Here is a 23,952-nt window from a genome sequence, read left to right as displayed (position 1 = left end):
CTGTCTCATATGGGTGTGATTTGGGGCACCCCAAAACAATTACAATGGTAACATTAAAAATCACTGATTACAGATCACCATAACAAATAGGATGATAATGAAATAGCTTGAAGTATTGTGAGGATTACCAAAATGTAACATAGAGACCTGAAATGATCACATGCTTTTGAAAAAAGGCACTGATAAACTTCCTTGACACAGGGTTACCACAAACCTTCAAGTTTTTAAAAAAAACACGATTATCTGCAAAGCACAATAAAGCTAAATGCAATAAAACAAGGTATGCCTGTGATCATTTGTTTCTCTGAACATATGCTTTCATTCTACAATGGAATTGCAATTGGCTCTGAAATGTCCTGCATCATACTACAATATATACGTTCAAAATGAAAACAATGTTTCACATATTGTCATTAAGCAATCTGAAAAATCAAAACTACGAATAGAAGCTAAGTCATCAGGCAATATGTGGCAACTTAATATTTAGAGACTGTTATTTACAATATATGTGTGTATGTGTGTGTATATATGTCATTAAATATGAAAGGTGCGATTTTGAATCAAATGTGTAGTTTATTATATCTCAAACAAGAAGCAGTACAATTAATCAAAATATGCACCTAAACTATCGACACAGTTGTGCCATCTTAATAGTAGCTTGTTTATGTCAGCAGCAACGCACCCTGGAGAACGAGTGGCCATGAAATTACAAAGGGCATTTCCCACACCTTGTTGAGAATTGAATATTTTTCCTTGCAAGAAGGGGTCCAAAGCCTGGAAGAAGTGGTAGTCAGTTGGTGCAAGGTCTGATGAATTCAGTGGATGACAGACAGTTTCCAAGTCCAGCTGCTGTAGTTTTAAATAGCATTGTTTGTGCAACAGGTGATCAAGTGTTGCCTTGCAGAAGGATTGGCCTATTTCTATTGACTAATCTTGGCTGCTTCATTGCAAGCATACTCATTATTTCATCCAGTTGGTTGCAGAAGACATCCACTATAATCTATTGAGCAGGTTTCATGAAGCTGCACCGGATAATACCAGTACTGGACCACCAAACAGACATCATTAGCTTTTTTTGATGAATATTCGGTTTTGGACTGTGTTTCAGCACTTCATCTTTATCCAACCATTGTGCCGAACACTTGAAATTGTCAAAAAGAATCCATTTTCATCACATGTAACAATATGGTTTACAAATGGTTCACCTTTATGTCATGACAACAAAGAAGGGAAACTTCAAGACGATTTCTCTTCTTATGCTCACTTAATTCATGCCGTAGCCATCTACCCAGCTTCTTCACCTTGCCAATTTGTTTTAAAAGATTCAATATTGTTGGAATAGTAATGTCAGACCTTGCTGCTAATTCATGTTGGATTTGCTTCCACTACAACTTTCAGCTCATCATTATCCATCTTGGTCCAGATCACCCTCAGGACTCATTTTCAAGATTAACACATTAACTGCCATGTGAGTTGTAGTTAGCTTACTCTAGTTTTGAGCCTGGGGCCTCATGAAGCACATGTAACTCACATGTCCTTTTACCTTGGGAGCTGCGTGAACTATTTTTCAAGTTGCATATAACACACACAGAGAAAACAATAAAAAATCACGCTTTCCATTAAATTAGAAAGGATCATTTTGTTTCCAAATGTTTATTCTATTTATGTAATAAAACACCATGGCCCCAATGAAATTTTTTTTTTTTCTACTGTGGCAGTCAATGTGTTAAAATCACCAGAATGGAACTTCTCAAATCATCAATGTACTATGCGTTCATTAGTCACATCCTTCTCCCACACTTTGTTGATATTTTGAGCTGTCTGAGCTTCATTGGTTCCAAGATGGAACTCATATTTGAAAATAACATGGGTTTTTGACTTATCCATGGTTTCACAAAAATTGCTCTAAAAAAAATTTGAAAAATAATTACAAATCAAACCATGCATTTGAAAGGTTGATGATGTACCATCACAATAAAAACAAAATAAGTGTCAAAGTGAAATATCAGAGATATCAACTGTCAAACTTAGTACTTAAAGAAATTGGACATTTCATACTTAATAACCTAATATTTAGTTCTTGTAGTTTGATTTCTTTACTGTCAAAACTAACAACTCTATAATCTCCATTCAATGTTTCTGCAAAATGATCTGGCTTTGTGGTTGCTTATTTAAGTAAAATCAATGTAGGAATTAATATTCAAGCCAATTGTAACAAAACGGTCAGTTAGCAGAAAATTTAAGCTTGGTTATCACTTTTTAAATGTTGATGTCAGAAAAAACGCTAGAATGATGTCTGTTTTGTGAGATATCATCAACTAACGTAAGTTCTCCAAAATTTACCTTTTCATTTCATCAGATATAATTCTGAATATCCACCTGTTTCATGAACCATTTCAGTCATATTGACTGTTTTAATTTATCACTTTTGTTTTTTACAAATATTATTTGCCTTTTCAGTAACGATTATTTTCCTTTAGAAACATTTTAGAGTTAGTGTTTTGTAAAATTCTATAAATAGCTAGATTATAGCCAATATCTTAAGCTTAGAATGTTTTATATTAATACAAAATAAAACAGGCTTTGTCCAGAATATCTTATTTTTCAAGTATATGTATCTGAACATTTTTGCTGATAGAAGAAAATATAAGATCTTTAAAATGATAAATAATTATCATTTATTCTTTTAAAGACATATGGACATATGAAGGATCAAAGATCTTGCCCATCTAAGGGAGAATTTCTCATCACTGCTACCCTTGAACCTGACTTCTCCTTTCAGTTCCATGGCAGTAAATCTCTGCAGCATCAGCAGGTGCAGCCATTAACGACTCAATGTCCCCACAGCCAGTGTTTGTCCTATTTATTCCCATTCCTGACATGTCACTGAAGGAGGTCACACCATGGACAGATTTTTAAAAATACTGCCTTTCTATTAATTTTAAATGACCTTTTAATCTACATGTAAATTTGAATTGTATGAAAGCACATCGAATTTCACCAGCAGAGAAAAAAGAGAATCAGAGAGGCCGCAGACCATAGCTCTTACATCTCAGAAGCCAGCATCAGGGAAAAAAAAAAAAAAAAGGACAAAAACTAAGCTCCTCACAATGTAGATGCCTCAGTTAAGATGTAAAGTGTATATGTAGACATATACATAATAATTTTAGCATTCATCAGTACTTTGGAAAGCATTTAATTAATTTCACTTAGTGCAGGTATAATTAAAGTCATAGGAATATCCTAATGTGATAAGCTAACCAAAAACTCATCTTGTTTCATTGATAATACTAAAAGTGATACCTCCTCCTAGAGAAAAATAATTAGTGTCTATTAGAAGCAATCATGTCAGTGTAAGATTACATAAAAATATACTGATTGCATTTGTATACACAGTAAGTGTGATGTCATTTCTTTAAAATAAGGCATCATTATTATTATTTTTTAAACAGGGTGGTACTCTGTTGCCCCAGCTAGAGTACAGTGGAATCACCATAGCTCACTGCAACCTCAAACTCCTGGGCTCCAGTGATCCCTTGCCTTAACCTCCCAAGTAGGGACTACAGGTGTTTGCCACAACATCAGCTGTTTTTTCTATTTTTGTAGTAATGGGGTCTCACTATGTTGTCCAGGCTGGTCTCAAACTCCTAGCCTCGAGTGACCCTCCTGCTTTGGCCTCCCAAAGTGCTAGGATTACAGCCATGAGTCACAGCTCCAGGCCCATCATTACATTTTTTAAGAATTAAATAAATTGCCTCTGATGTTGTTCTCTGGAAAAATAAGTGGTATTAGATCAGGGAGAATTAGAAACTATTAAGAAATGTTACTTTAATCTAAATTCAAACTTAGAAGATAGGCACTTATCTAAATGATTTTAAAAAGTCAGAAAACTCCACATGGTTAATGTGTATCTTGAAGTAAAAATCATTATTTTCATAAGACAAATCTATAATAATAGCGCACCATCAGTAACTTCCAGTTGAGCTTTTGCTAAAATGCTTCCTGCCACAGTTAGGGCCTGGCAGATGTAGTAACCCGCATCCGAACGCTGAATGTTGGTAATCGTGAGGTCTCCGGTTGGTGACACTGAGTATCTACTGTTGGGCTGCTGGGGTTGGTTTGGGAAAAGTAGGTTCTGTGGAAGCAAACACAATCTCATCAATATTCTTTTCCCACTTGGAACAATGATTATTTTAACAATAACTACTACAATTATAAGAATATGATAGGAAAAAGAAAACATAGATTTAAAAATATATGGTACAGAAATGTTTAAGTGGCAAACAATGGGTTTCACTGGGAAACTTTTCAAAATCATGTGAAAATAACATGCTCTAAGAAGTCAGCATGCTCTAGTTGAAGGAACAATTATATGTATTCTTAAAAAGTGTGGATGTTTATCTCAACCATTTATTCTCTCCTGATTTTTTGTTAGGTACTAATATCTTTGAAACATGGTTTCCTCATCTGTAAAATGGGCAGAATTGAATCATATCTGATTCAATTCCTAAAACATTGTGAGAATCTGGCCTGTAATATTAACTGTGAATGTGTTTTATAAATTTTACAGTATAAAAGAATGCAAGCTATAATTGCTGTTGATCATTTTGAATGCTTGATAAATCAATTGAATTTCTCTTAAGGGTATTCAAGAGAACTCAACCTACTTCTGCTATAAGGTTTTTGAAAATCATAACAGCTTTAGAAGGAGCTGTGAACAAATGCTGCTATCTAAGCAAGATTAAGCAAATCGTTAGAAATAGAAAGGGGATGTAGAATGTTTCTGAAAATGTGCATGTTGCCTTAAAGAATGTCATGATACTATTTTCTTTTAAAAAATTATTATAGCTTACTCTACATCTCATATTAAATACATACGCCCCAATCACAACTTTGAAAAGTTCTTATATGAAAGCAGTAGCATTAATTTTGATGAACTATGTTGCTTTACTGTTGTTCAATTAAGAAAAAAACATTTGTGTATAATAAATCACATTGAGGTATATTTCCAAGTTGGATTATAAATAAGGACATATCAATTTTTATGTTGTATTTACTTACAAAAAAAGAACATTATAACCCTCTGGGATCTGTTTCTTGATATAGTAATTAATTTTCCAAGTTTGTAATTAAACAGTTTCAATACGTTGCAATCAGGAGGTAATAACATTCAATTAAAGGCACAAGACACATTTTCACCTTAAAATGTTTTTACCCTTGAAGTAATACCAATGGAAGAGGATAAAATAGGGTATTAACACTTTTCAATTACGCTAAATGACTTTAATCCTGCAAATGATGTCCTACTTTAATTAGAAGCTCTTCTCTTTATTGCAACATGATGGATGTCCACTTTATTAGATTCAAGTGTGACACTATAAGCCCACTTTACATAAACATTACCATGTTATTAAACTCCTTCTAAAAGGAGTGATGTTTGCTAGCATGTCAGGAATATAATTTCAATATGCTATTGACCTCTTATAAAATTTGTACTACTAAATAAGGCTGGACATTTTCACGCACATGACACATAATTTGAGAACAAGTTGATTATCCTGTAGAATCCAAATGTATTACTAAAATAAACCATCTAGAAGACAAGGGTTTAAATTTTAAAGTCACTTGAAAATGATACAATAACTCAAAGTGTGCACTTTCCTACAATTAGCCATTAGAATACTAATTTACATAGCACTAATGCATCAGATGGGCTTTATTCTCTCTGGGATCACTTCCTCTACAATGTAATATCAGTCCACCTTCTAAATGATTCGTTGACATGGAAAATGGCATTTGATGGAGGTTAACCCATCATCTTTACTCCCTGCTTGTATGACATGGGCAAAAGAAAATGGATTACAAGCAAAAACCAGGAACTCTACACAGTTCTTGCCTTGAAGTGTCTGGATATCCTATTAGTGCTAATTGTCATTATCAGCACATATTGAGGAATATGAACCATTAAGTCCAGGCTCTTAACTATTTCTATTGATGGATAGTCATGGATCACTGTAAAAATTGGATACTGGAGACAGTAAGACCAATTTATTTTTCTTAATATTCCAATTCATGGTTTGAAAATTTATAATTTGCTCAAGCACTTCTATCTTGTTCTCATTCTTTCTCTCTCTCTCTCTCTCTCTGTCTTTCTTTCCCCCCACCCCCCCACCCCCCATGGGAGGGAGATAGATAGAGAAAAAAAATCATACATAAGATTATGATGAAATCAAAGTACTTAACCGGAAATTTTGAATAAACTTTATCATTAATATCTCTGGAATTACATGCCACTTGTTCAAATAACAGAAAACAAATATTTGCATGCTAATTAATCATTATTTGTTCCAAAACCATTAAAAATCAACATAGCATATTTAAATACCATATGATTTTTGGATTACAGGGCTAATATACATTTTATGCAATATCTTGTATTCAATTTGGAGCTATATTAGGGCACGTGATTTAAACATGGTACAGTCTTATATATAATAATAACAAGACAAATTATAATGGGATTTCATTCAATGCATGGATCTAAAACATAAATTTGCAATAATAAAATTTGCAATACCATTATATTTACTATTAGTGACATAACATCTTGTTTGACTTTATAATGTATAAAGCACTTTTACATATAAACTAACTTAATCATTTAATCTTCAAAACTAGTGTGAAGTAAAATATATTTCCCCATATTTTAGATGAAGAAAGAGAGCTTCAGTAAAGTAAAATAGCACTGCAAAGATTGTGCAATTTATATGAAGGAAATAGTTTTGAATTTTCTCCTTTTTCAGTGTGTGTGTAGTGTGTATGCATTTGTGTGTTTAACTATGTCACATTGCTTTACATTCACTTTAGAGTTTGGTATGATTTCATATGAAAGTAATTTTTAAGTCAAAAGTCAAGGAACTTAATGAGCATAAATCTTTTTTATAGTTACTGAATGATAAACAAGATTTGGGAGTTAAGACCTGGACCAATTTTGATGTGGGATAAGGGAGTGACAGTCACCTATTCTCATGCTCCCATTACTACCCTTACATTCCAATATCACAAAGGAGATGACTCCAAAAAGGAGAAGAGGAAAGGAAGACAAGACCATTTGTCCATCCACACTGAGCTGTTAAAATTGCTAGCTTGGGGTGGTACAGGAATATATTGGAACCCACCCACAACAATTAGAAATGACAGCTGAACGGAACTTCTAATGCCTCTCTAGCCAGATAAACATTCATGAGTTCTAATTAACAGGTTCTCTTAATGTAGCTTAAAACATTTCCCATCTCAGGCAAAGCTTTTAGATTTCCTGAAACTTTTAATAAAGATTTCTATTATTCTAAAGGAAATTCTTTTGGAAGTTGGACAAATAATAGTAGGTGGTGAAGAAGACAACCAGTATATCTCTTCCTGAGAACTACATGCCTTGTCATGGATGGTTTTAGAAAGTCTAGAACAAAAATATCTCTAGGTCTGTTAGGAATACACAGATAAATTCTTAGACAAAAACACAATTTTTGATCTAGTTTTAGTGGGAAATTTCTCTCATTGCCTCTGAATCTAGAAGCTGAGCACTTGTCCAAGTTTGGACCAAGTTCTAAACAAGAAAATAACATACTCAGCTAACTTTCCGCAGATTCTCTGAGAGGTCATGCTATCCAGAGAGGGCCCTGAGAGGACAAACAAGGACACAGCAAAGACAAGGCAGGTATTAGTTCCTTCTAGTAGACCATGTATTATTTCCTGTCTAACCTCACTATGAATGAATCCAGAAGGAAGAAAGGGAGAAAATATTTGTTTTAATCTTAAATGGAAGTATACCTAAAATAATATAAGAAAAGTCATTTATGCTGTCTATCTAAAGGAAAGGATTGGAGTGAGATTATAAGTCAATGAATAACAAGAATATTTTTTGCATGTGTAAGGACTGTTCTAAGCACTTTGTATGGACTAACTCACTTAACCCTACCACATAACTCAATATAAGGAAACAAAATTATCATCTTTATCATCAGAGATTTTAAATAGCTACTGAGGTTTTGGTTAGAATCTTTAAGATAATCTTGTTACACTGCTTTGTATCTAGTCTAGGTACAATACAGAATTTTTAAAATCCACACTAGCAAAGGAATGCCATACTAGAATATCTGACTCCCACTTACTTTAGAATTAATTGTTTTTATTAAGAAATAAACTAAATTCAACACTGATAATGAGAGAGGCAAGGCAAGCTTTGAAGAGCACCAGAGACAGGGGAAGTTCAAAAATTTCAGAAAAGCAGTCAAGCCTCACACTCACCTGGCTGCCTTCCTTCTGCCAAAAAACAGCTGGCTGTGGATTTCCTTTAGTTTCACAGGGGAATGTCACTGTTCGACCTTGAGCAACAATCTGATCTCTTGGCCTAACCACAAATTGTGGAGGAGCTATAAATTAAAAGGAAAGAAAGTGTGTAAATATCAACCATTGACAAAGAAAAAGATAACAAGGAGGAAATCTGGTGCTAGGTAGATTGCTCAGTGCCAGAGAAAGGTGACAGTTTTCGAATTACCTTTTCATTTTTCCAAACACAAAGAGAAACACATTCTATTCTACCAATGTGAGGCAAGAAGCAAAATTATTAGTAGACATATTTTAAATGTTGTACATTATAATCTTGTGGCCTATATATACTTGCAAAGGAAATTAGATTTTTTTATGATTTTAACATTTTTAAGGAAAAATATGGTTTCCCAATTTGGTTCTGCTGTGTCAATAATGATAGAAAGAAATCACTCTCTTATTCAACCATTTCCTTCCTCTAAATTCAATCTATTGGCTAGTACTGATTGTTCATATAATAATTGCAAGGCATTGTGTAAGGCTGCAGTCTCCAACCCCTGGGCCACGGACCAGTACCGCTCTGTGGCCTGTTAGGAATCAGACCCCACAGCAGGAGGGAAGCAAGCGAACCTTCATCTGTATTTACAGCTGTTCCCCATAGCTCACATCACGGCCTGAGCTCCGCTTCCTGTCAGATCAGTGGCAGCATTCGATTCTCATAGGAGCTCAAATCCTACTGTAAACTGCACATGCAAGGGATCTAGGTTGCACCTTCCTTATGAGAATCTAATGCCTGATGATCAAAGGCAGAGCTCAAGCAGTGATGCTAGCGCTGGGGAGTGGCTGCAAATACAGGTTATCATTGGTTGGATTGGTCCATGGCCCAAACTAAGGAGTGATGGATGCAAAGTAGAAGTTTTGGAAGCTTTAACCTTCTAACAAATGTAGTACGGATAGTGTAGGGGAGTGCTTAGTCAACAAAGTCTGCTTAGGAGATTAATAAAATGGTGTAGGTGAAGCTAATGAGATCAAGACACAACTAACACCAAAAGAAAAGAAAGGGATGGGGGATAAAAATACTAAGAAAGGTCAAATTATATTGAGGCGTAATGATAAAGACAGAGAGGAAAATAAAAGACAATAGATAGTACAACTGGAAGCTTTCACAAGGGCATTGTCTTTATACCACAACTCAGTTTTGTTAAAGAGAAAACACCATATTTATTTCATGAATTTTCCAATCTTCTATTCCACTTGAACTAGTTGCAAATGCTAGAAAACTCAGACCAATAAAACATTTTAAAATCCACTCTAATATTTAGTACATGGTGGAACCCTACAGAATGCTAACAAAAACCAATATCTGGTAAAGGCCTTCACCTGGAATTCTTGCAGTCTTTCAGGACAAAGTAAGTGCAGGTCCAAGAATGGAATAAATATAGGGTAGCCTCAAACATACAACCAATTATTCATCCTCATAAGAATGCTAGCATAGAAAAAGTAGCAGCATTTTTTTCAATAAATTCACTGGGATTTGTATTGACTTATTTTTTGTTATTCTAATATGCTACCTCCTAATTCAATACATCCAACACATACCCCAGGGACAGAAGGGATAAATCTACTAAGTGAAATTTTCTTCTATAATTTTAGATAACAGAAGATTCATTCAAACAGTGTAGAATACCCAGATTTATTAATCTATTTGAACATATTGTGGCTTATGTTGCCTTGCATTTTCAGGAAATTACTTGCTTTTTACAATCTTCTTGTTATTTCTACACAATTCTACTGAATCAGCAATTACATTGATTTTTCTTCCATGTTTTCTAATGGAAATGATATTTTAAATCAATGTTACAAAATTACCTTAGGAAAAACTCCTAAAACACAGCAATGCCCATTTTTTAGTATACATGTGCAACCACCAGGTATTTGTACCAAAAAAAAGTCTTAAGGTTAGTTTCTGACATTTGTAATATTTTTGAAATATTATATATGTTCTTAAAAAGTTAAGAATGAGTGTATAGTTCTTTACCTCTTTGAAATCCTATGAAAGAAATGAGATAATGCCAATATGGACATTTGCTAAATGAGAAATATTAATTTAGTATGTACCTCATTATCAAAAATTTAAAATCCAATTCTGTCAAAATCAGTTATTTAACAGTCTTTCATAAATTCACATATTTAGCTTATTAATTTGTATAGCTTTAGGTGAGAAAGAATTTAAATTGACTCATATAATTAGTAAAACCTTAGGATCCTGGCTATACAGTCCTTTTTTTCATATAATTTTTAAAATGAAATAGCTGAGAACACACATGATTGAAATCGTTGATTGAAATCATCAAATGAAATAGCAAATGAAAGCAATAAAATATAAACATTTTATAGTTTTAAGCACATTATTTTATCTAATCATCTATAACTTTCTGTTGAATTATCAACTGTACTTTAGATATAACTACAGACTTCCAGGAATTTGATTTTCAAACTTTTGAAAACTATTTATTTGTAGAGGAATAATTTTGCAAGATCCTTTTGGGATCCAGGTTGTACAATTTTAAGACAGCTGCTAAAATATAGTTACCCAAATAAAGACTGGCAAATGACCACATGCATGCATCCATTTTTCTGAAAAGATATAATTTATTCATTTATTCATTCAAAATGTATCGATGGACTGCAAACTATGAGACATTCTGCTTGGTACAGGGAATGGGAAGCCAATTGAAAAAATAATTGTTCTTGCCCTAATGTCAGAGACTTCCAAGTAAATATATAAACAAACAAATATTGTTTTCAATTTTTGAATAATAATAGAAAAATGCAGAGGGCATTGGAAGAAAAAGAGTGGAACAGAACCAGATTAGAGCACGTAGTAAGGAAAAAAGAGGAAAGATGCCAGGAGATGGCTATACTTGAGCTGTGTTTTGAAGGACAAGTAAGAGTTGACAAGATGAAGAGGAGTAAGGTCACTTGGGATAGAGAAAAGCATCACAAAATGCAGAGATCCATGAAACTGGATTTTTAGGAGAGTGTAAAAGATTTTGAGAATTAAAGAAATCTAGGAAACAGAGATGATATAGGTGGGGCCAGATAATCTATGGTAAAGCGTTTACAATTTTGTCCTGAATTTTTTCAAAGATGTTTTTGTGAGAAAGATATAATCAGATCCGTGTTTTGGAAAGAATGCTCTGGAAGCAATGTAGATGATAATCGAAGAAAGGACAAAAACAAACGGCTGGAAAACCTTGGCAAGTTGGGAAAGAAAATCCAGCAGAGAATTGCTATTCATAGTAGCACCTAAAGAGAACATTTCATCAGAACTCTTGAAGGACAAAGAAATTCTGCAAGACCACAACATAATGTTTACCACTGATGGTATAATCTATCCAAAAAGGCCAGAAAATAATTTCTTGAACTTTTACTCAATACTGAATTTCTTTAAAGACCACCAATAAAAATCAACTAGCATCTGTGTTATTCATCCTATGAAATATCTTTTCCTGTGATGTTTATTTACATTGTACTTTTATTCATAATTATTAATACATCGTATTTCTAATGTATCCAATAGCTTATTGTCACCAGAAGTTAAGCCACATTGATCTCGCTAAAATTGGAATCTTCTCATTTTTTTAAATTAAAAAAAAAGACACTAACAATGATGAAATGTTTAACAAAGCAAAAAATTTAAAGAGTATTCAAGTCTCTGAAAATGTACATCATTTCCTGTTAGCCCCTGAAGTTGGGCCAACAAAACGAGTTGCATCAATCACTCTTACTTTTGTAGACTCTCTTTGCCCAAGATCTATATTGCAATCTTCTGTGAAGAGGTATTAGCTGAAGGAATTTATTTTTGAGGTTTTAAATGAAAAACTACATCAATAATTAGTCTAACTCTCCACAGTTTTAGTATTTCTGCCAGGTGGCAGTGAAAATGGTTTGAAAAGACTATATTTGGCTGATGGCACCAATGGGAGGGAGTAGACAGAAGTGGCATTTTATCAACACAGCAAAATAGCACAAAGTGTGCTACATACAAAATGAATTTTCTGTAATGGCTCTCATTAAACATAAAAAAAAAACACAGTTAAGTCCTCAGATGACAATTCAAAACACACATTTCAACCCAATGCGAATTAAAGAGATTGAGTTATAAACTCCAGAAGAACATATTAGTTATAGAAATGGCAATTCTCTTATATGTTTCTAAGAAGAAGACTATAAAACACATATTTATTTTCTCCCTAAAACCTGAAAGCATTAGACAAATCTTTGGTAACTATGATGTAATAACCTACTTGCTTAATCAGTCAAGTGATTATACCTTATTGCTTCAGCTATAACAAGAAATGAAATGAAGCAGAGTGGCACAATTCAGTGTTTAATCAACACAAGTTAAAAAAAAAAAAAAAAACAATAGCTCTATAAGAAAAGTAGGTTGTATGATTTCCAAAGAAGTAGACCCAACTATAACAAGGTCAATTAAGATTAGAGGTCTGGGACAGTTTACTTGAAACTGTGTTTTGAGAATTTAAATACAATGCACAGTAAATTAGATTTGATTTCTGCTAAATTATGCTTTGATGCTGCATTCAGCTCAAGCTGGCTTCAATCAAAGTCACGCTACAGCTCTGTTATGCTAATGCTTTCTGGTGAGAGCGAGTGGGTGATATGGAAATCAGATGGCTGAACATGAGTAGGAAGCACAGGCCATGCATGAGGTGGGCTTTGAGATGAGGGGATGGGGGAACCTAAAGGTTAATCGCATCATGTTCAGAGTTGTTTCAACAGGAAAAGATGACTTTCTATGGCAGGCATTAACATGGAGATAGTCATGCAACAGTTAGGTACATTAATATGTGAGACAGGGTGGTTACAGGCACACTCAGCTGCTCTCTTTCTTTGAGCATAATTTTATGCCTGAATGAACTTTTTATTCTGTAATAACAAACATTTTGAACTTTCTGAAAAACAAGTAGAAAATTTTTTTGCTATGTAATATATTTGTTTGTTAAATCCTAATATATTCTATAAGGATATTTCTCTTCCATCATTTGCTTGAGTTAAAGATTCACTTAGCCACAAACTGTTTACTACAACAACAACAATTAACATTAATTGAATGCTGATTAAGTGTCAGGGATTGTGTTAAACCATCCACAGGCATTACCCCATTTAATATTTTAAAAGTCTTATGTTTTAGCTACTACCATTACGATGTAAAGACCAGTAAACTGAATCTTATGAAGGGTACACAGATTTCTTAAAGTTAAAGAGTTAGATTGGAGGACAGATTTGACTTCTGATTTATTCCAATGCCGTAATTGGACTTCTTAAACACTGAGTTGCTAGATTGGTTTGGATTCCTTCAAACCCTTATCTCATTAATTGAAAATGTATCATGTCTAATACCAAACAGAGGAGTAAAATTTTTATGTTATAAGATTTTAAAAATCATAACATTTTGTTTTTCCTGAATAATGGCTTTTATTATTAAAGTAGAATAATTCTTGCTCTTTCTATACTGACTATAAGTATAAACTTCCTTAAGTATGCTTTTTTCAAGTCACTGTTTAATGAAAAACCTACAATGCTTCTCATTGCATTGTAATGAAACCTACAATGCTCGTCATTGTAATGCTTGAGAATTATTCTTCTCAGTATAGCATCTTGGCTTCCATAAGCTGGCTTGAGATTTTTCTGTTTTGACATTCATTTGCCCCCAAACTAGCTCCAGCATTTGAGCAGACCAGTCTATTTTCAATCACTCGCATATGTATTTGCTTGTTCTTGTGATTAACCCATCCTGATATCTATTATCCTTTGGTCCACCTTGCCAACTGCAATTAACCTGAACACTCTCTGACCTTGTACTTGTCTTGTGTTCTTTCCCATTTAAGGTACTTGCCCTTGCTTACATTGACTTGTTTCTCTATTTTTCCCTCTTCCTATGCCTCTTGCTTCCACAGCTCAGTTGCAAGTTTTTACTGGTGTTGGGTGCTGTCTACCATGTAGCATTTCAATGCTATCTTTACTTGGCCTAGAAAAGTCCCAGATAGTGAAGGAACACTGAATGAATGCCTTTGAATACTAAATTAAAAAAAAAAAAATCTTGCTGTAAAGCAAACACTCAATGTTTTTGTCATCTCATTATATCTGAGGAATGTTCACTTTCCCACCAGTGACAGTGACTCACTATCACTGTAAATTGAATGGAGGAAGTCAAAGACAATATGATCTTTGAAAAAAAAAAAATCAACCAATTCTGATATGCCTTCCATAGGGAGTATTCCTTCATCAAGTCAAAAATTTATGACCCAAAGACTATAAATGAGTAGCCATCATCCCAGAGTAACAAAAAATACTATGGACAAATATAGACACTGTATAACAATCAGTCCTAGATGTTCCTGGAAAAAAAATAGTTAATAAGCTTGTCCCCACTACATGAAATAGACAGTGAGAAGTCATTTCTTTACAATGCAATATAGACCAAGAGTAAGAACTGAATGTTTACTCAATTTAAAAGCAGAACATGTGCCTTCTAATTGATGAATGCTTGTTTCCTCAACTTATTTAATTCTATTTAATTGTTACTATTTAATAGTTCACTTGATTTCAAAAGAATTTCTGTTAATAATATTGGAAAGGCATATATAATGTCATAAAATAATTGATTTGAAGCTTATTAACACATAATTCATCTCAGAGGAAGCAATGTATTTGTAATGAAAATATAAATTAGGCATATAGGATTTAAAATGATAACTTTTATAAAGACCATTTAATCACATTTTACTCATCTGTCACTATTTACAAAGAATATAAATGATCAAATTGCTAAATTTCATGACACATTTTCAGTTAATCAGATAATGGTTTGAAGGAAACTGAACCAATCTACCTTTCCAAATAACTGTTTTTATTATTGAGTTCATGACAATAAATATTCTAGATCAGTGATATGTTTTCTTTCCCAGACAATAACTTATTTGTAGCTAATACTAAATATACTTATTCCATAGTAAAATATAAATATCTATACCTTTTCTTTCAATAATTATATATATGCATATATTAATATGCTTTAATGTTTAAATCAACAAGGAAAAGTCCTAAATGGTTACTGCTCTCATAAATATGAAAAAGTAAAGTCAAAAAGAACATAATTTTGAATCAATCTTTAGATTCTTCATCTATTTAGACTTCATATGTGACTCACGAGAGGTCTCACATGTACATACAATTTGTATCCATTCCTTGTATGAGTAAAGGCATGTTGCTCTTATGTAGCTATTACTCTCTACATTTTTAAACCACTTAATGGAATTTGTTGATCATAGGAAGACTAATTTTGGAGGGTTTTTATAATATCTGAAACTTACAAAATAGCTCTCAACTATTCAAACCTTGGTAACTAAAATAGGCAATGCAGTTAGCCAATTACTATATAATGTGACTATAAAATAATAGAAGCACCCCAAATTGCCAAGTACAGTAACAAAAGCAATTCAAAGGAAGGTCAAAGATATAGAATGGATGGGTAAGTTGACACACACCCAACAAAGTATGCATGTTTTGCAACAGTGGTTCAACCGATTTTCTTTCATTTATAGTCACACATATTATGCTCTTCCCTGAAATGGAACAATGTAAATAACAAGATGAAATAATTCTATGATAATTTACAATGGAATGAATGCCTTTAAAAAAATGAATTCATTTGGTTGAAGATATCTTGCAGTTTTTGATCTCATAAGCAAGCATATAAAAACAGTGTTATAATAAACAGCTATAAACACATAACCATTTTGTACTTGGGTCAGTGCCTAAACATTTTTGTTTTTGTTTTTGTTTACAGAGACAACACATTACTGGAAAACACCACAGTAATACACTTGTGCCTGAAATGAATTCAGATGTTGCTTAACATTTTAATTCATAACATAATTCAATTAAAAAATTAGTTGTTTTATTTTGCTTCAGGGTATGAGGATACTAATATCTCTTTCCTCTGGAACTCACCTCCTACCAGAGTTGATCTACATGGAAACAATCAAGAATGTAACAATATGACGAACATAATGAGTATTGTAATACAAGCAAAACAAGAGTAACTTATAAAACCTTTGACAGAGAAATCAAAGATAGAGAAAGGAAGAAGAAGTAGAGAGAGAGAAAGAGAAGGTAAGTGGGAGAAAAGGGAAGGGAAGGGAAAGAGAGAAAGAGGGAGAAGAGAGAGAGAAAAAGGAAGAGAGGGAAGGGAGGGTGAGGGAGAGAGACAAAGAGAGAAAGAGAATTTGATTTGTTACTTTAGATTAAGTTGGTAAGGAAGAAAGGGTGGGAGGTTGTTCCTGACAGGGAAAAACACACAGGCATAATGTTAGAGAGGTGAGTTTCCCAGACTGCTCCAATACCAAGTTTCCTTCTTGCCTTTGGCAATCTAGGTGGGTCTGCTCCTTTAGTGGGTTTGTTAAACTGAAGGATTATGTTGGTGGAATTATGTCTTTTTTCATGTAAATGGTCTTTATGCCTTTAGCAAGACCACTCTAATTCAGTAATGGTATTAAATATTTCTACATTGCAATAAATATAATAGTTTACTCATAATTCAACTAAGTTGGACATGTTTACAGACAATTTTAAACTTTATTGCATTTCAGATTACTAAAATAGATTTCCTTTCAATTATATGTAAATACAAGAAATCATGTAACTAGAAGAAATCATTATGAGATTCCACCTGCAAGTTTCATAGAAATCTTGATTATACATGGTTATAAATTGAGAGCTCCCTAGAAAAATCTTTCAGAATTTTAAACAAATTCTGAGCTTCTAGATCTCATTTCCCATATGATTCTGTCCTTTACCAGTAGGTAGCTTTGCTTTTCTACTTGCCTTCCTTGCTAAAATTAGTGAGAATAAAACAATAAAATTTTATTTACTTTAGAGGACTTAATTTGTGAGGGATACACTATTAACTTAAAAGCTAAGTAATTATTAAATAAGGGGATATCTACATTATTCCTAAAGAAATGATCTCATTTTTGACCAGCAAAGGGAGAATAGTTTAGAGTGATAAAAAACTCCTTTCAAGGTCCTAAATTCCTAAATTTGGAAAACTATACTTTTCATATCTGGAGGAGACGGGGTTGTAAGTGTGGGAGTTAGGAAGGGAAAACTATAGCTTAAAAGTGGCTCTTCAAGTATATGGTGAGACAAGACATCCATTTTCACTCACTTAACCTGTCAACTTGCCAGAACTGTCAAGTCAGCACTCTAGCTAAACCACCAAGGCTGATCACATCCCATTATCTCATTTTTTAGAGAAAGATTGCATGAAGATGCCAATCAGAAAAAAAAAAAAAAAAGAAAGAAAGAAAGAAAGAAAAAACTTGCAACCAAGGAACAAATGTACTGATGCTGAAGGGTTGCTTAGTTAACGGAATTTTAATATGCAACTGCAATGTTTCTTAATAACATTAATTACACGCTTAGTAAGTCACCATCCTAACTCATTAGTGCCTTCTTTTTGTTGTATTTTATCTCCTACTAGCAGAATGGGGAATATGTGATTGGCCTGTTACCATTAATGTTGCTTAATCTTTTTATAGCACTATTTAAAGCTGCTTGCATAAACATTTTCTAGGCAAGTATTACCTATGTATGCCTATGTGTGTACCAATTAATTGCACCAACATTTGTGTGCCCATAGCACATGTAAGTGTTATGCTAGAAGAAGAGGCAGCAAAAAGATAAATACAACAATGTATTTAGTAACAAAGAGCTAATAGTTTTCTAGGGCAGAAGAAAATAATAAATCTGGAAAACAATCCTTGCCGTAAGAGAGATTTTAAAGAGCATTCAGATATATTTAATGCAAAATTTAATTTAATTTGCTAGCTTATATATTTTAATGAATCTAATTATGTGCTATTCCCTTGAGTAACATTTAGTATGTTTAAATAATTAGTGTAGTAATTCAAATACCATGCATATACTATTTAGATGTAATGCATATCATAATATATATTTTATGGCATACATATTATGACATCTCTTTCTGTCTACAAATGGCTGTAATTTATAAAAATGAAAGTTTGGACTTTCTTAGAAGGTGTGGCTCAAATGTTAATGTGATTTATTCTGGCCATCAACAGCAAAATGTCTTAATACTAATCTTATAAAACTATTTCAAGACAGAATATTTACCTTATTCTGATATTTAATATTTACAGTACTTTAATTCTAAGTACTAAGTTAAATTGGGTAGTATTTATTTTATTCATATTGAAATAGACTCCAAAATTAATGAGATTCAAACTTTTTGACATGCAGGTTAACATCATGGAGTAAAGGCTTATTATTTACCTTTCCTTCATTGAATACAAAAGGATGAATAATATGGAAAAACTGTCATAGCTACAAACCACAAATTATGAAGTACCCCTGCCAAATATAGCCTTAATCCTCTATCAATGCCAATTTCATAAAAATTATCCATCAGCATAGTGAAAGCCCATGCTATGATCCTTTTATGAGAAGAAGGAAAACTAGCATCAAGACTGATACTTGGGAAATATGAGACATGACTTTGCAGAAAACCAGCTAAAATTCAGAAAGCAGAGAAAGAAGTACTGAAAAAAAGAAAAAAGTCAAGCCTACTTTGGTTGGCAGAATTCTAAGGTGGTTCCTATGACTTTCACTTCCTGGAGTTACTCCCATGATTTTGTTAGGTTATAAAAGGGATTTTGAAGATATAATTATAGTTACTTGTCAGGTGACCTTAAGACAGATAGATTAATCAGCTGGACCTGATTTCATCACACAAGATCTTTACATCGGGAAATCTTCTCTAGCTGATATCAGAAGGAGATCTCAGAGAGATGCAAAGCAACACACCTGAATGACTCAAGGCACTGTCACTGGCTTTGAAGATTGTGGTGGCCATGTGTGAAGGCTGGGGAGTGGACTCTAAAAACTGTGAGGCATTCTGGCTAGCAGCCAAGGAAATGAGAACTTCAGTCCCACAACCACAAGAACTTCATTCTGTCAAACACTTCAGAGAACTTTGAAGTAACTTCTTCTGGAGAATTTCCAGAAAAGAGCTTAGCCTGGTCTATACCTTGATTTTGGTCTGTGAAACCCTAAGCAGAAAACCCAGTTGAGCTTGACCTAATAAATGGCTGTTGTTTTAAATTCCTCAATTTGTGGTAATTTTTGTATAGTAATAGGAAACTAATATGCCTGAAAACCATCTTCATTATGAAGTAGAGAGTATGGAGCAAGATAAGGAGGTAGTTTTTATACGGGAATGCAGATAGTTCATAACATAGAAAGGGTTGTTGTGTATCACCAGGGCTAGTAGAATACTGAGAAGAAGATATCATGTTTTTTGATAAAATGTTAAAGACAACATTCCAAGGAGGGACTACTGAATGACTCTTTTTCCACTTTCTCTAAACATGCAAACCCTAGCCTTCACAGTTAACTAGATAATGAATAACCAGATAGGGACTAAAATAAGATCTTTGCAAAGCAAAATTTAAAAACCTGCATATTAACTAATTACTAGTTTAATTAATGAAAGAAAAGAAACATAATCAATTAATCAAAGAAAGTTAAAGAAGCTATATTTTCTAAAAATTACTCCCCAAACACAGTAATACTTTAAAATAAATACTTGTTCATAGTCTAAATAAAATTATATACAAAAAAATCTCTCTTTAAAAAACAAACTCAATAAGGGGTAAAAGGGCTAAAAGACAAGTGGAGATAAAAAATATTATATTAGAACTTATCAAGGAAATGAACAAAACAGAAAAAAAAATTAAAGAAATAACATATTTTAGAAACAAGAAATAAGTAATAATTGTAACTTTAAAAGTGAGGGAGGTGGTAAATTGGCATTGAGAAATCATACAATATGAAATAAAAATGATGACTTTGAAATTATTCTAGAAAACTTGATAAATACAGAATTTAAGCAAAGGAAAGCCAATATAACTAATGTATTTGAAAAAAAAAAATAAGTGAAACAGAAAAAAATACTCAAAGATAAAACAGAAGAAAATGTTCAAATACAGTAAATTAAAGCATGAATCTGCAGATTCAAGTGGGTTGTTGCATCCTAGGAATATTAGATACAGAATGATTACTAACATGATATAAACCAGCAAATTACTTGGAAGAAGAGACCACACAGGTATTCATACAGCAGAGGGCATCCCAGACAGAGGAAAAAATACTTCCTAAGCTTCAGACCTCACTACAGTACCACCCAATACCAAGACAATAGAACATTTTTACCAAGTTTTGAGGAGGAAAAAAAAAAGTACGACTAAATACCTAGCCTCCCTATTGAAGCAATGGACAGATATTGTCAAGCACACAAGGCTAAAACCAGCTCGGCCTGAGAAATAACCCGTACTTGTTTTTCACTTTAAAAATTAGCATTAGCCTAAGATATTATAAGCATTTCACATTATGGAAACTGTCGGAATATACTCAATAAAACAGAATGCCTTCTTTTTTAACCTACCATTTAATCAAAACATATGGAGCAATGAAAAATGTGATGCTTAATAATAATTAAATGGGACTCTGCATAAAATAGCTAATTGGTGCCAGGTATGGGAAACATTAGGAGCCGGCAGGAGGGAGATGATCACCTTAGGTCATGGGGCAACAACTTGTCCAAAGAAGAAGGAATGTAGGAATTGAAATTCTGGGTCTCCTCCCAAGACACCGTCAGGACAGCTTTTGCAAAAAGTGCATCTCAACATGCAAAGGTTCATACATAGTACCTATATGTTTTCTGATAAATAGGAAAAGAATGGAATATTTTGAATATTAAGTTAAATTATATATTGTACATTTAACTTTCCAAATTTCAAGGTGGGAGGGGGGTTAAGGACATTGAAAATACCCTTTACATTATTCTGTAAGTATGTCTGATTTATAATTTGCCCTGAATGAATTTTTCAATCACGAACGTGTTTTGGACTTCTTGGTGCCCTCAGGAATAAAATGCATTACAGCATGCTATAGCAAAACTCTGCTTTGACTCATAAAACAGAACTTTCTAAAATAAGGATATATTTAATTCTTGTGTTTAAACAGTTAAAAAAAAATTCGTCCCTATAGATTTCTGTTTAGAAATGTGGCTGCTTCTTTAAAGTAATAATTTAAAAATGTGATAGTTTGCCAAAAACATATATATTTTTTGACAATTACAAATTCATGTGTGGGCAATTATATTCTTCTATCAAAAGGACGCATACTTTTGAGTTAATAAATTAGAAAACACTTAGAAGTTTTCAAGTTGTATATTGTCACTTTGCTTTCGATATTTTAAACAAGTTTCACTTGAAATACTCAGCTTTTAGTTTCCATACCGGAGGCAATCAGCATTTAACATATGGTCTACAAGATACAATACGGAGCAGGGCAGCTTCACGAGCAAGGCAGCTGGTAGATTTGACAGTTCTTTTCCAAATTACTCATCATGTTTTGAGTTGCTGCTAGAAAAAATGTGTTGCCCATCTCCAAAATAGATGTTCTTTTTTATTTTTAAGCTTAGGAAAGGCTTCCAATAGAAAACTAAGACAGATGGGTATAGGAAGCAAGATATTTATCCCTATTTAGACCATTTTCTTCTGTCAGTTTCCTCATCAGATGAGTTTTCCAAATAAACAAATGAATATTTCAGCATTCCTAGTCAACTACATTCGAGAATGCCCTATTGTTTTCATATAAAGAATGCCTTTGGAACAGCAAAAAGTCAAAACCACAGGAAGGGCTAGTGGATTTTGAATTATGAAAGTGGCATTTGTCTAGATTTTGTGGCAACCAGCAAATATGAAAATTGGATTAAAGGGCTCTTTTTGAGATGTTGGTGGCATTGTGGATGAGTAAGTAAAATGTGGAAAATAGTTTCTTCCATTGGCAAGGATGTAATTGTGTGCTTTCAGTAATATTTTCCACACTGAGGGATCCTCTAAATCAAGTTTTCCTAACATCTCAAAAGTACAGGCCAGAAGGTGTTTATTCCAACTGTGAATTGTATAGAGTTGCAAATTCTTTTAAATCAACTGCATCTCCAAAGTCATCCATTTGGACAAAATTCTAGTTTGAGGATTTATAATAATTTCTAAATAAGGTTGTCCACACAGACCACCAAGAAATTTCATCCAATAGCTAATACGGTGATTGTTTTCTGAATCTATAAGTATTGCAGAATCTTCATGGATTTCTAATTTTCTTTCAAAAGATTTAGACATGAACTACACTATGAATTTCCTCTAAACTTTATATACTTGTTACATATCTCTTCACCTAATTTATATTGAAATGAGAAGCTGTTTTTTGCTTTTCTCTGTGGTCTCTACTTTGTAAAATACCCTGTATGCTATAGTTAAAAGCTTCAACGGTGTAAAACAAATGTAAAAAATAATGCAGTTTTTCTATGACTTGAATGTATATTTCAATATTTTACATGACCTGTACCTTCTGATTATACAATAAAAGTTCAAATACCTATAGTTCCCGAATTAAAATTAAGGTAAGAAGTTGATGCCAAGAAAAGAGGCTAAGTTCCTCATTATCGGCATCTTCTTTGGTAATTGAATAAAAACACATCCAACATTCAGTTTCCAAAATTAATAGTAGTTGTCAAGTTTCAAGTATAGTTCTTTATATTTCTGAACATTGTCATAAGTCATTTGACATAGATTTATGAAATGACAGACTTTCCCAGAATAAAATACAACGTGTCAAGAAGCTATTCTTTAGTTCCAGTCCAATGGGAATTTAAGAAATCATTTCAAACAAGAATAAAAAATGGAAATAACTTTTGAAATGCTTTGTCAGTGACAGATACATCTCAATACTCTGAGTACATCATATTTTTTAATCAATATTTTTTTTATATGTTTAAAGGTTTTAAATCTATAAGAAATTATTAACACATTGGTCTATGTTCTGGAAACTTGTGAAATACAAATTAAGCAGACATGGTATATTGACATAAGGTTTCTATATATAAAGATCTATAATTTAAATGTGATTTTTCCTGTTCATTTGAAAAATTATCTTATAATCACAATCTCTGCCAGTGCTAAACCAATCAGAATTTTGAGTATCACATTCCATCCTTTCTATTGACAAGTGTTCTCATCCAATCATTCATCTCATTTATATTTCCAACAAACATCATGATGCTTAATATTTTAAAATGACTTCTAAATAAATTTGCAAAGTTTTTTTATTGTTTAGTAATCAAGAATTCCAAAACAGTGTTAGATTGTTCTAAATTTTTTAATTTAATATATTTTATTGTATATAATTAATAATTTTGTTATATATAATGTATATATAAATATTTTCACTTATATTTCACTATATATATAACAAAATGCTTCTTACTTGACACATAAATGAGTGAGTCTCTGTACCTGAAATGTGGTTCATAGATGTTGAGAAAGGAAATCTAAAAGTGCGGCCATGTAGCCTCCCATCAGCTCTTTCTTTGTCTTTTCTATGTCATCTCATTCTTTCACATTCTCTTCTTAATTTTAGATGTCATTCAAAATACATGTAAAATTACCATTAACA

The 23,952-nt window shown here is 32.8% G+C and overlaps 1 protein-coding gene across 24 annotated transcripts in view; it reads right to left on the bottom strand.

Annotated features, from left to right (window-relative positions):
- ROBO2 (roundabout guidance receptor 2) overlaps positions 1–23,952 on the bottom strand; it is a 1,642,423-nt gene that overhangs the window by 103,690 nt on the left and 1,514,781 nt on the right. For all 24 annotated transcript variants that reach the window (XM_069475019.1, XM_069475028.1, XM_069475029.1 and 21 more), the window contains 2 exons: positions 8,305–8,429; positions 3,964–4,135 (listed from right to left, as the gene is read on the bottom strand). In XM_069475019.1, coding sequence (XP_069331120.1) covers positions 3,964–4,135; positions 8,305–8,429 — 297 coding nt within the window. The remainder of the gene's footprint in view (positions 1–3,963; positions 4,136–8,304; positions 8,430–23,952) is intronic.

The sequence above is a fragment of the Eulemur rufifrons genome, chromosome 7 (assembly GCF_041146395.1).
Source record: "Eulemur rufifrons isolate Redbay chromosome 7, OSU_ERuf_1, whole genome shotgun sequence".
NCBI classification, from domain to species: domain Eukaryota; kingdom Metazoa; phylum Chordata; class Mammalia; order Primates; family Lemuridae; genus Eulemur; species Eulemur rufifrons.
The sequence above is the reverse complement of the archived record's forward strand: the minus strand, read 5'-3'. Positions and strand labels throughout refer to the sequence as shown.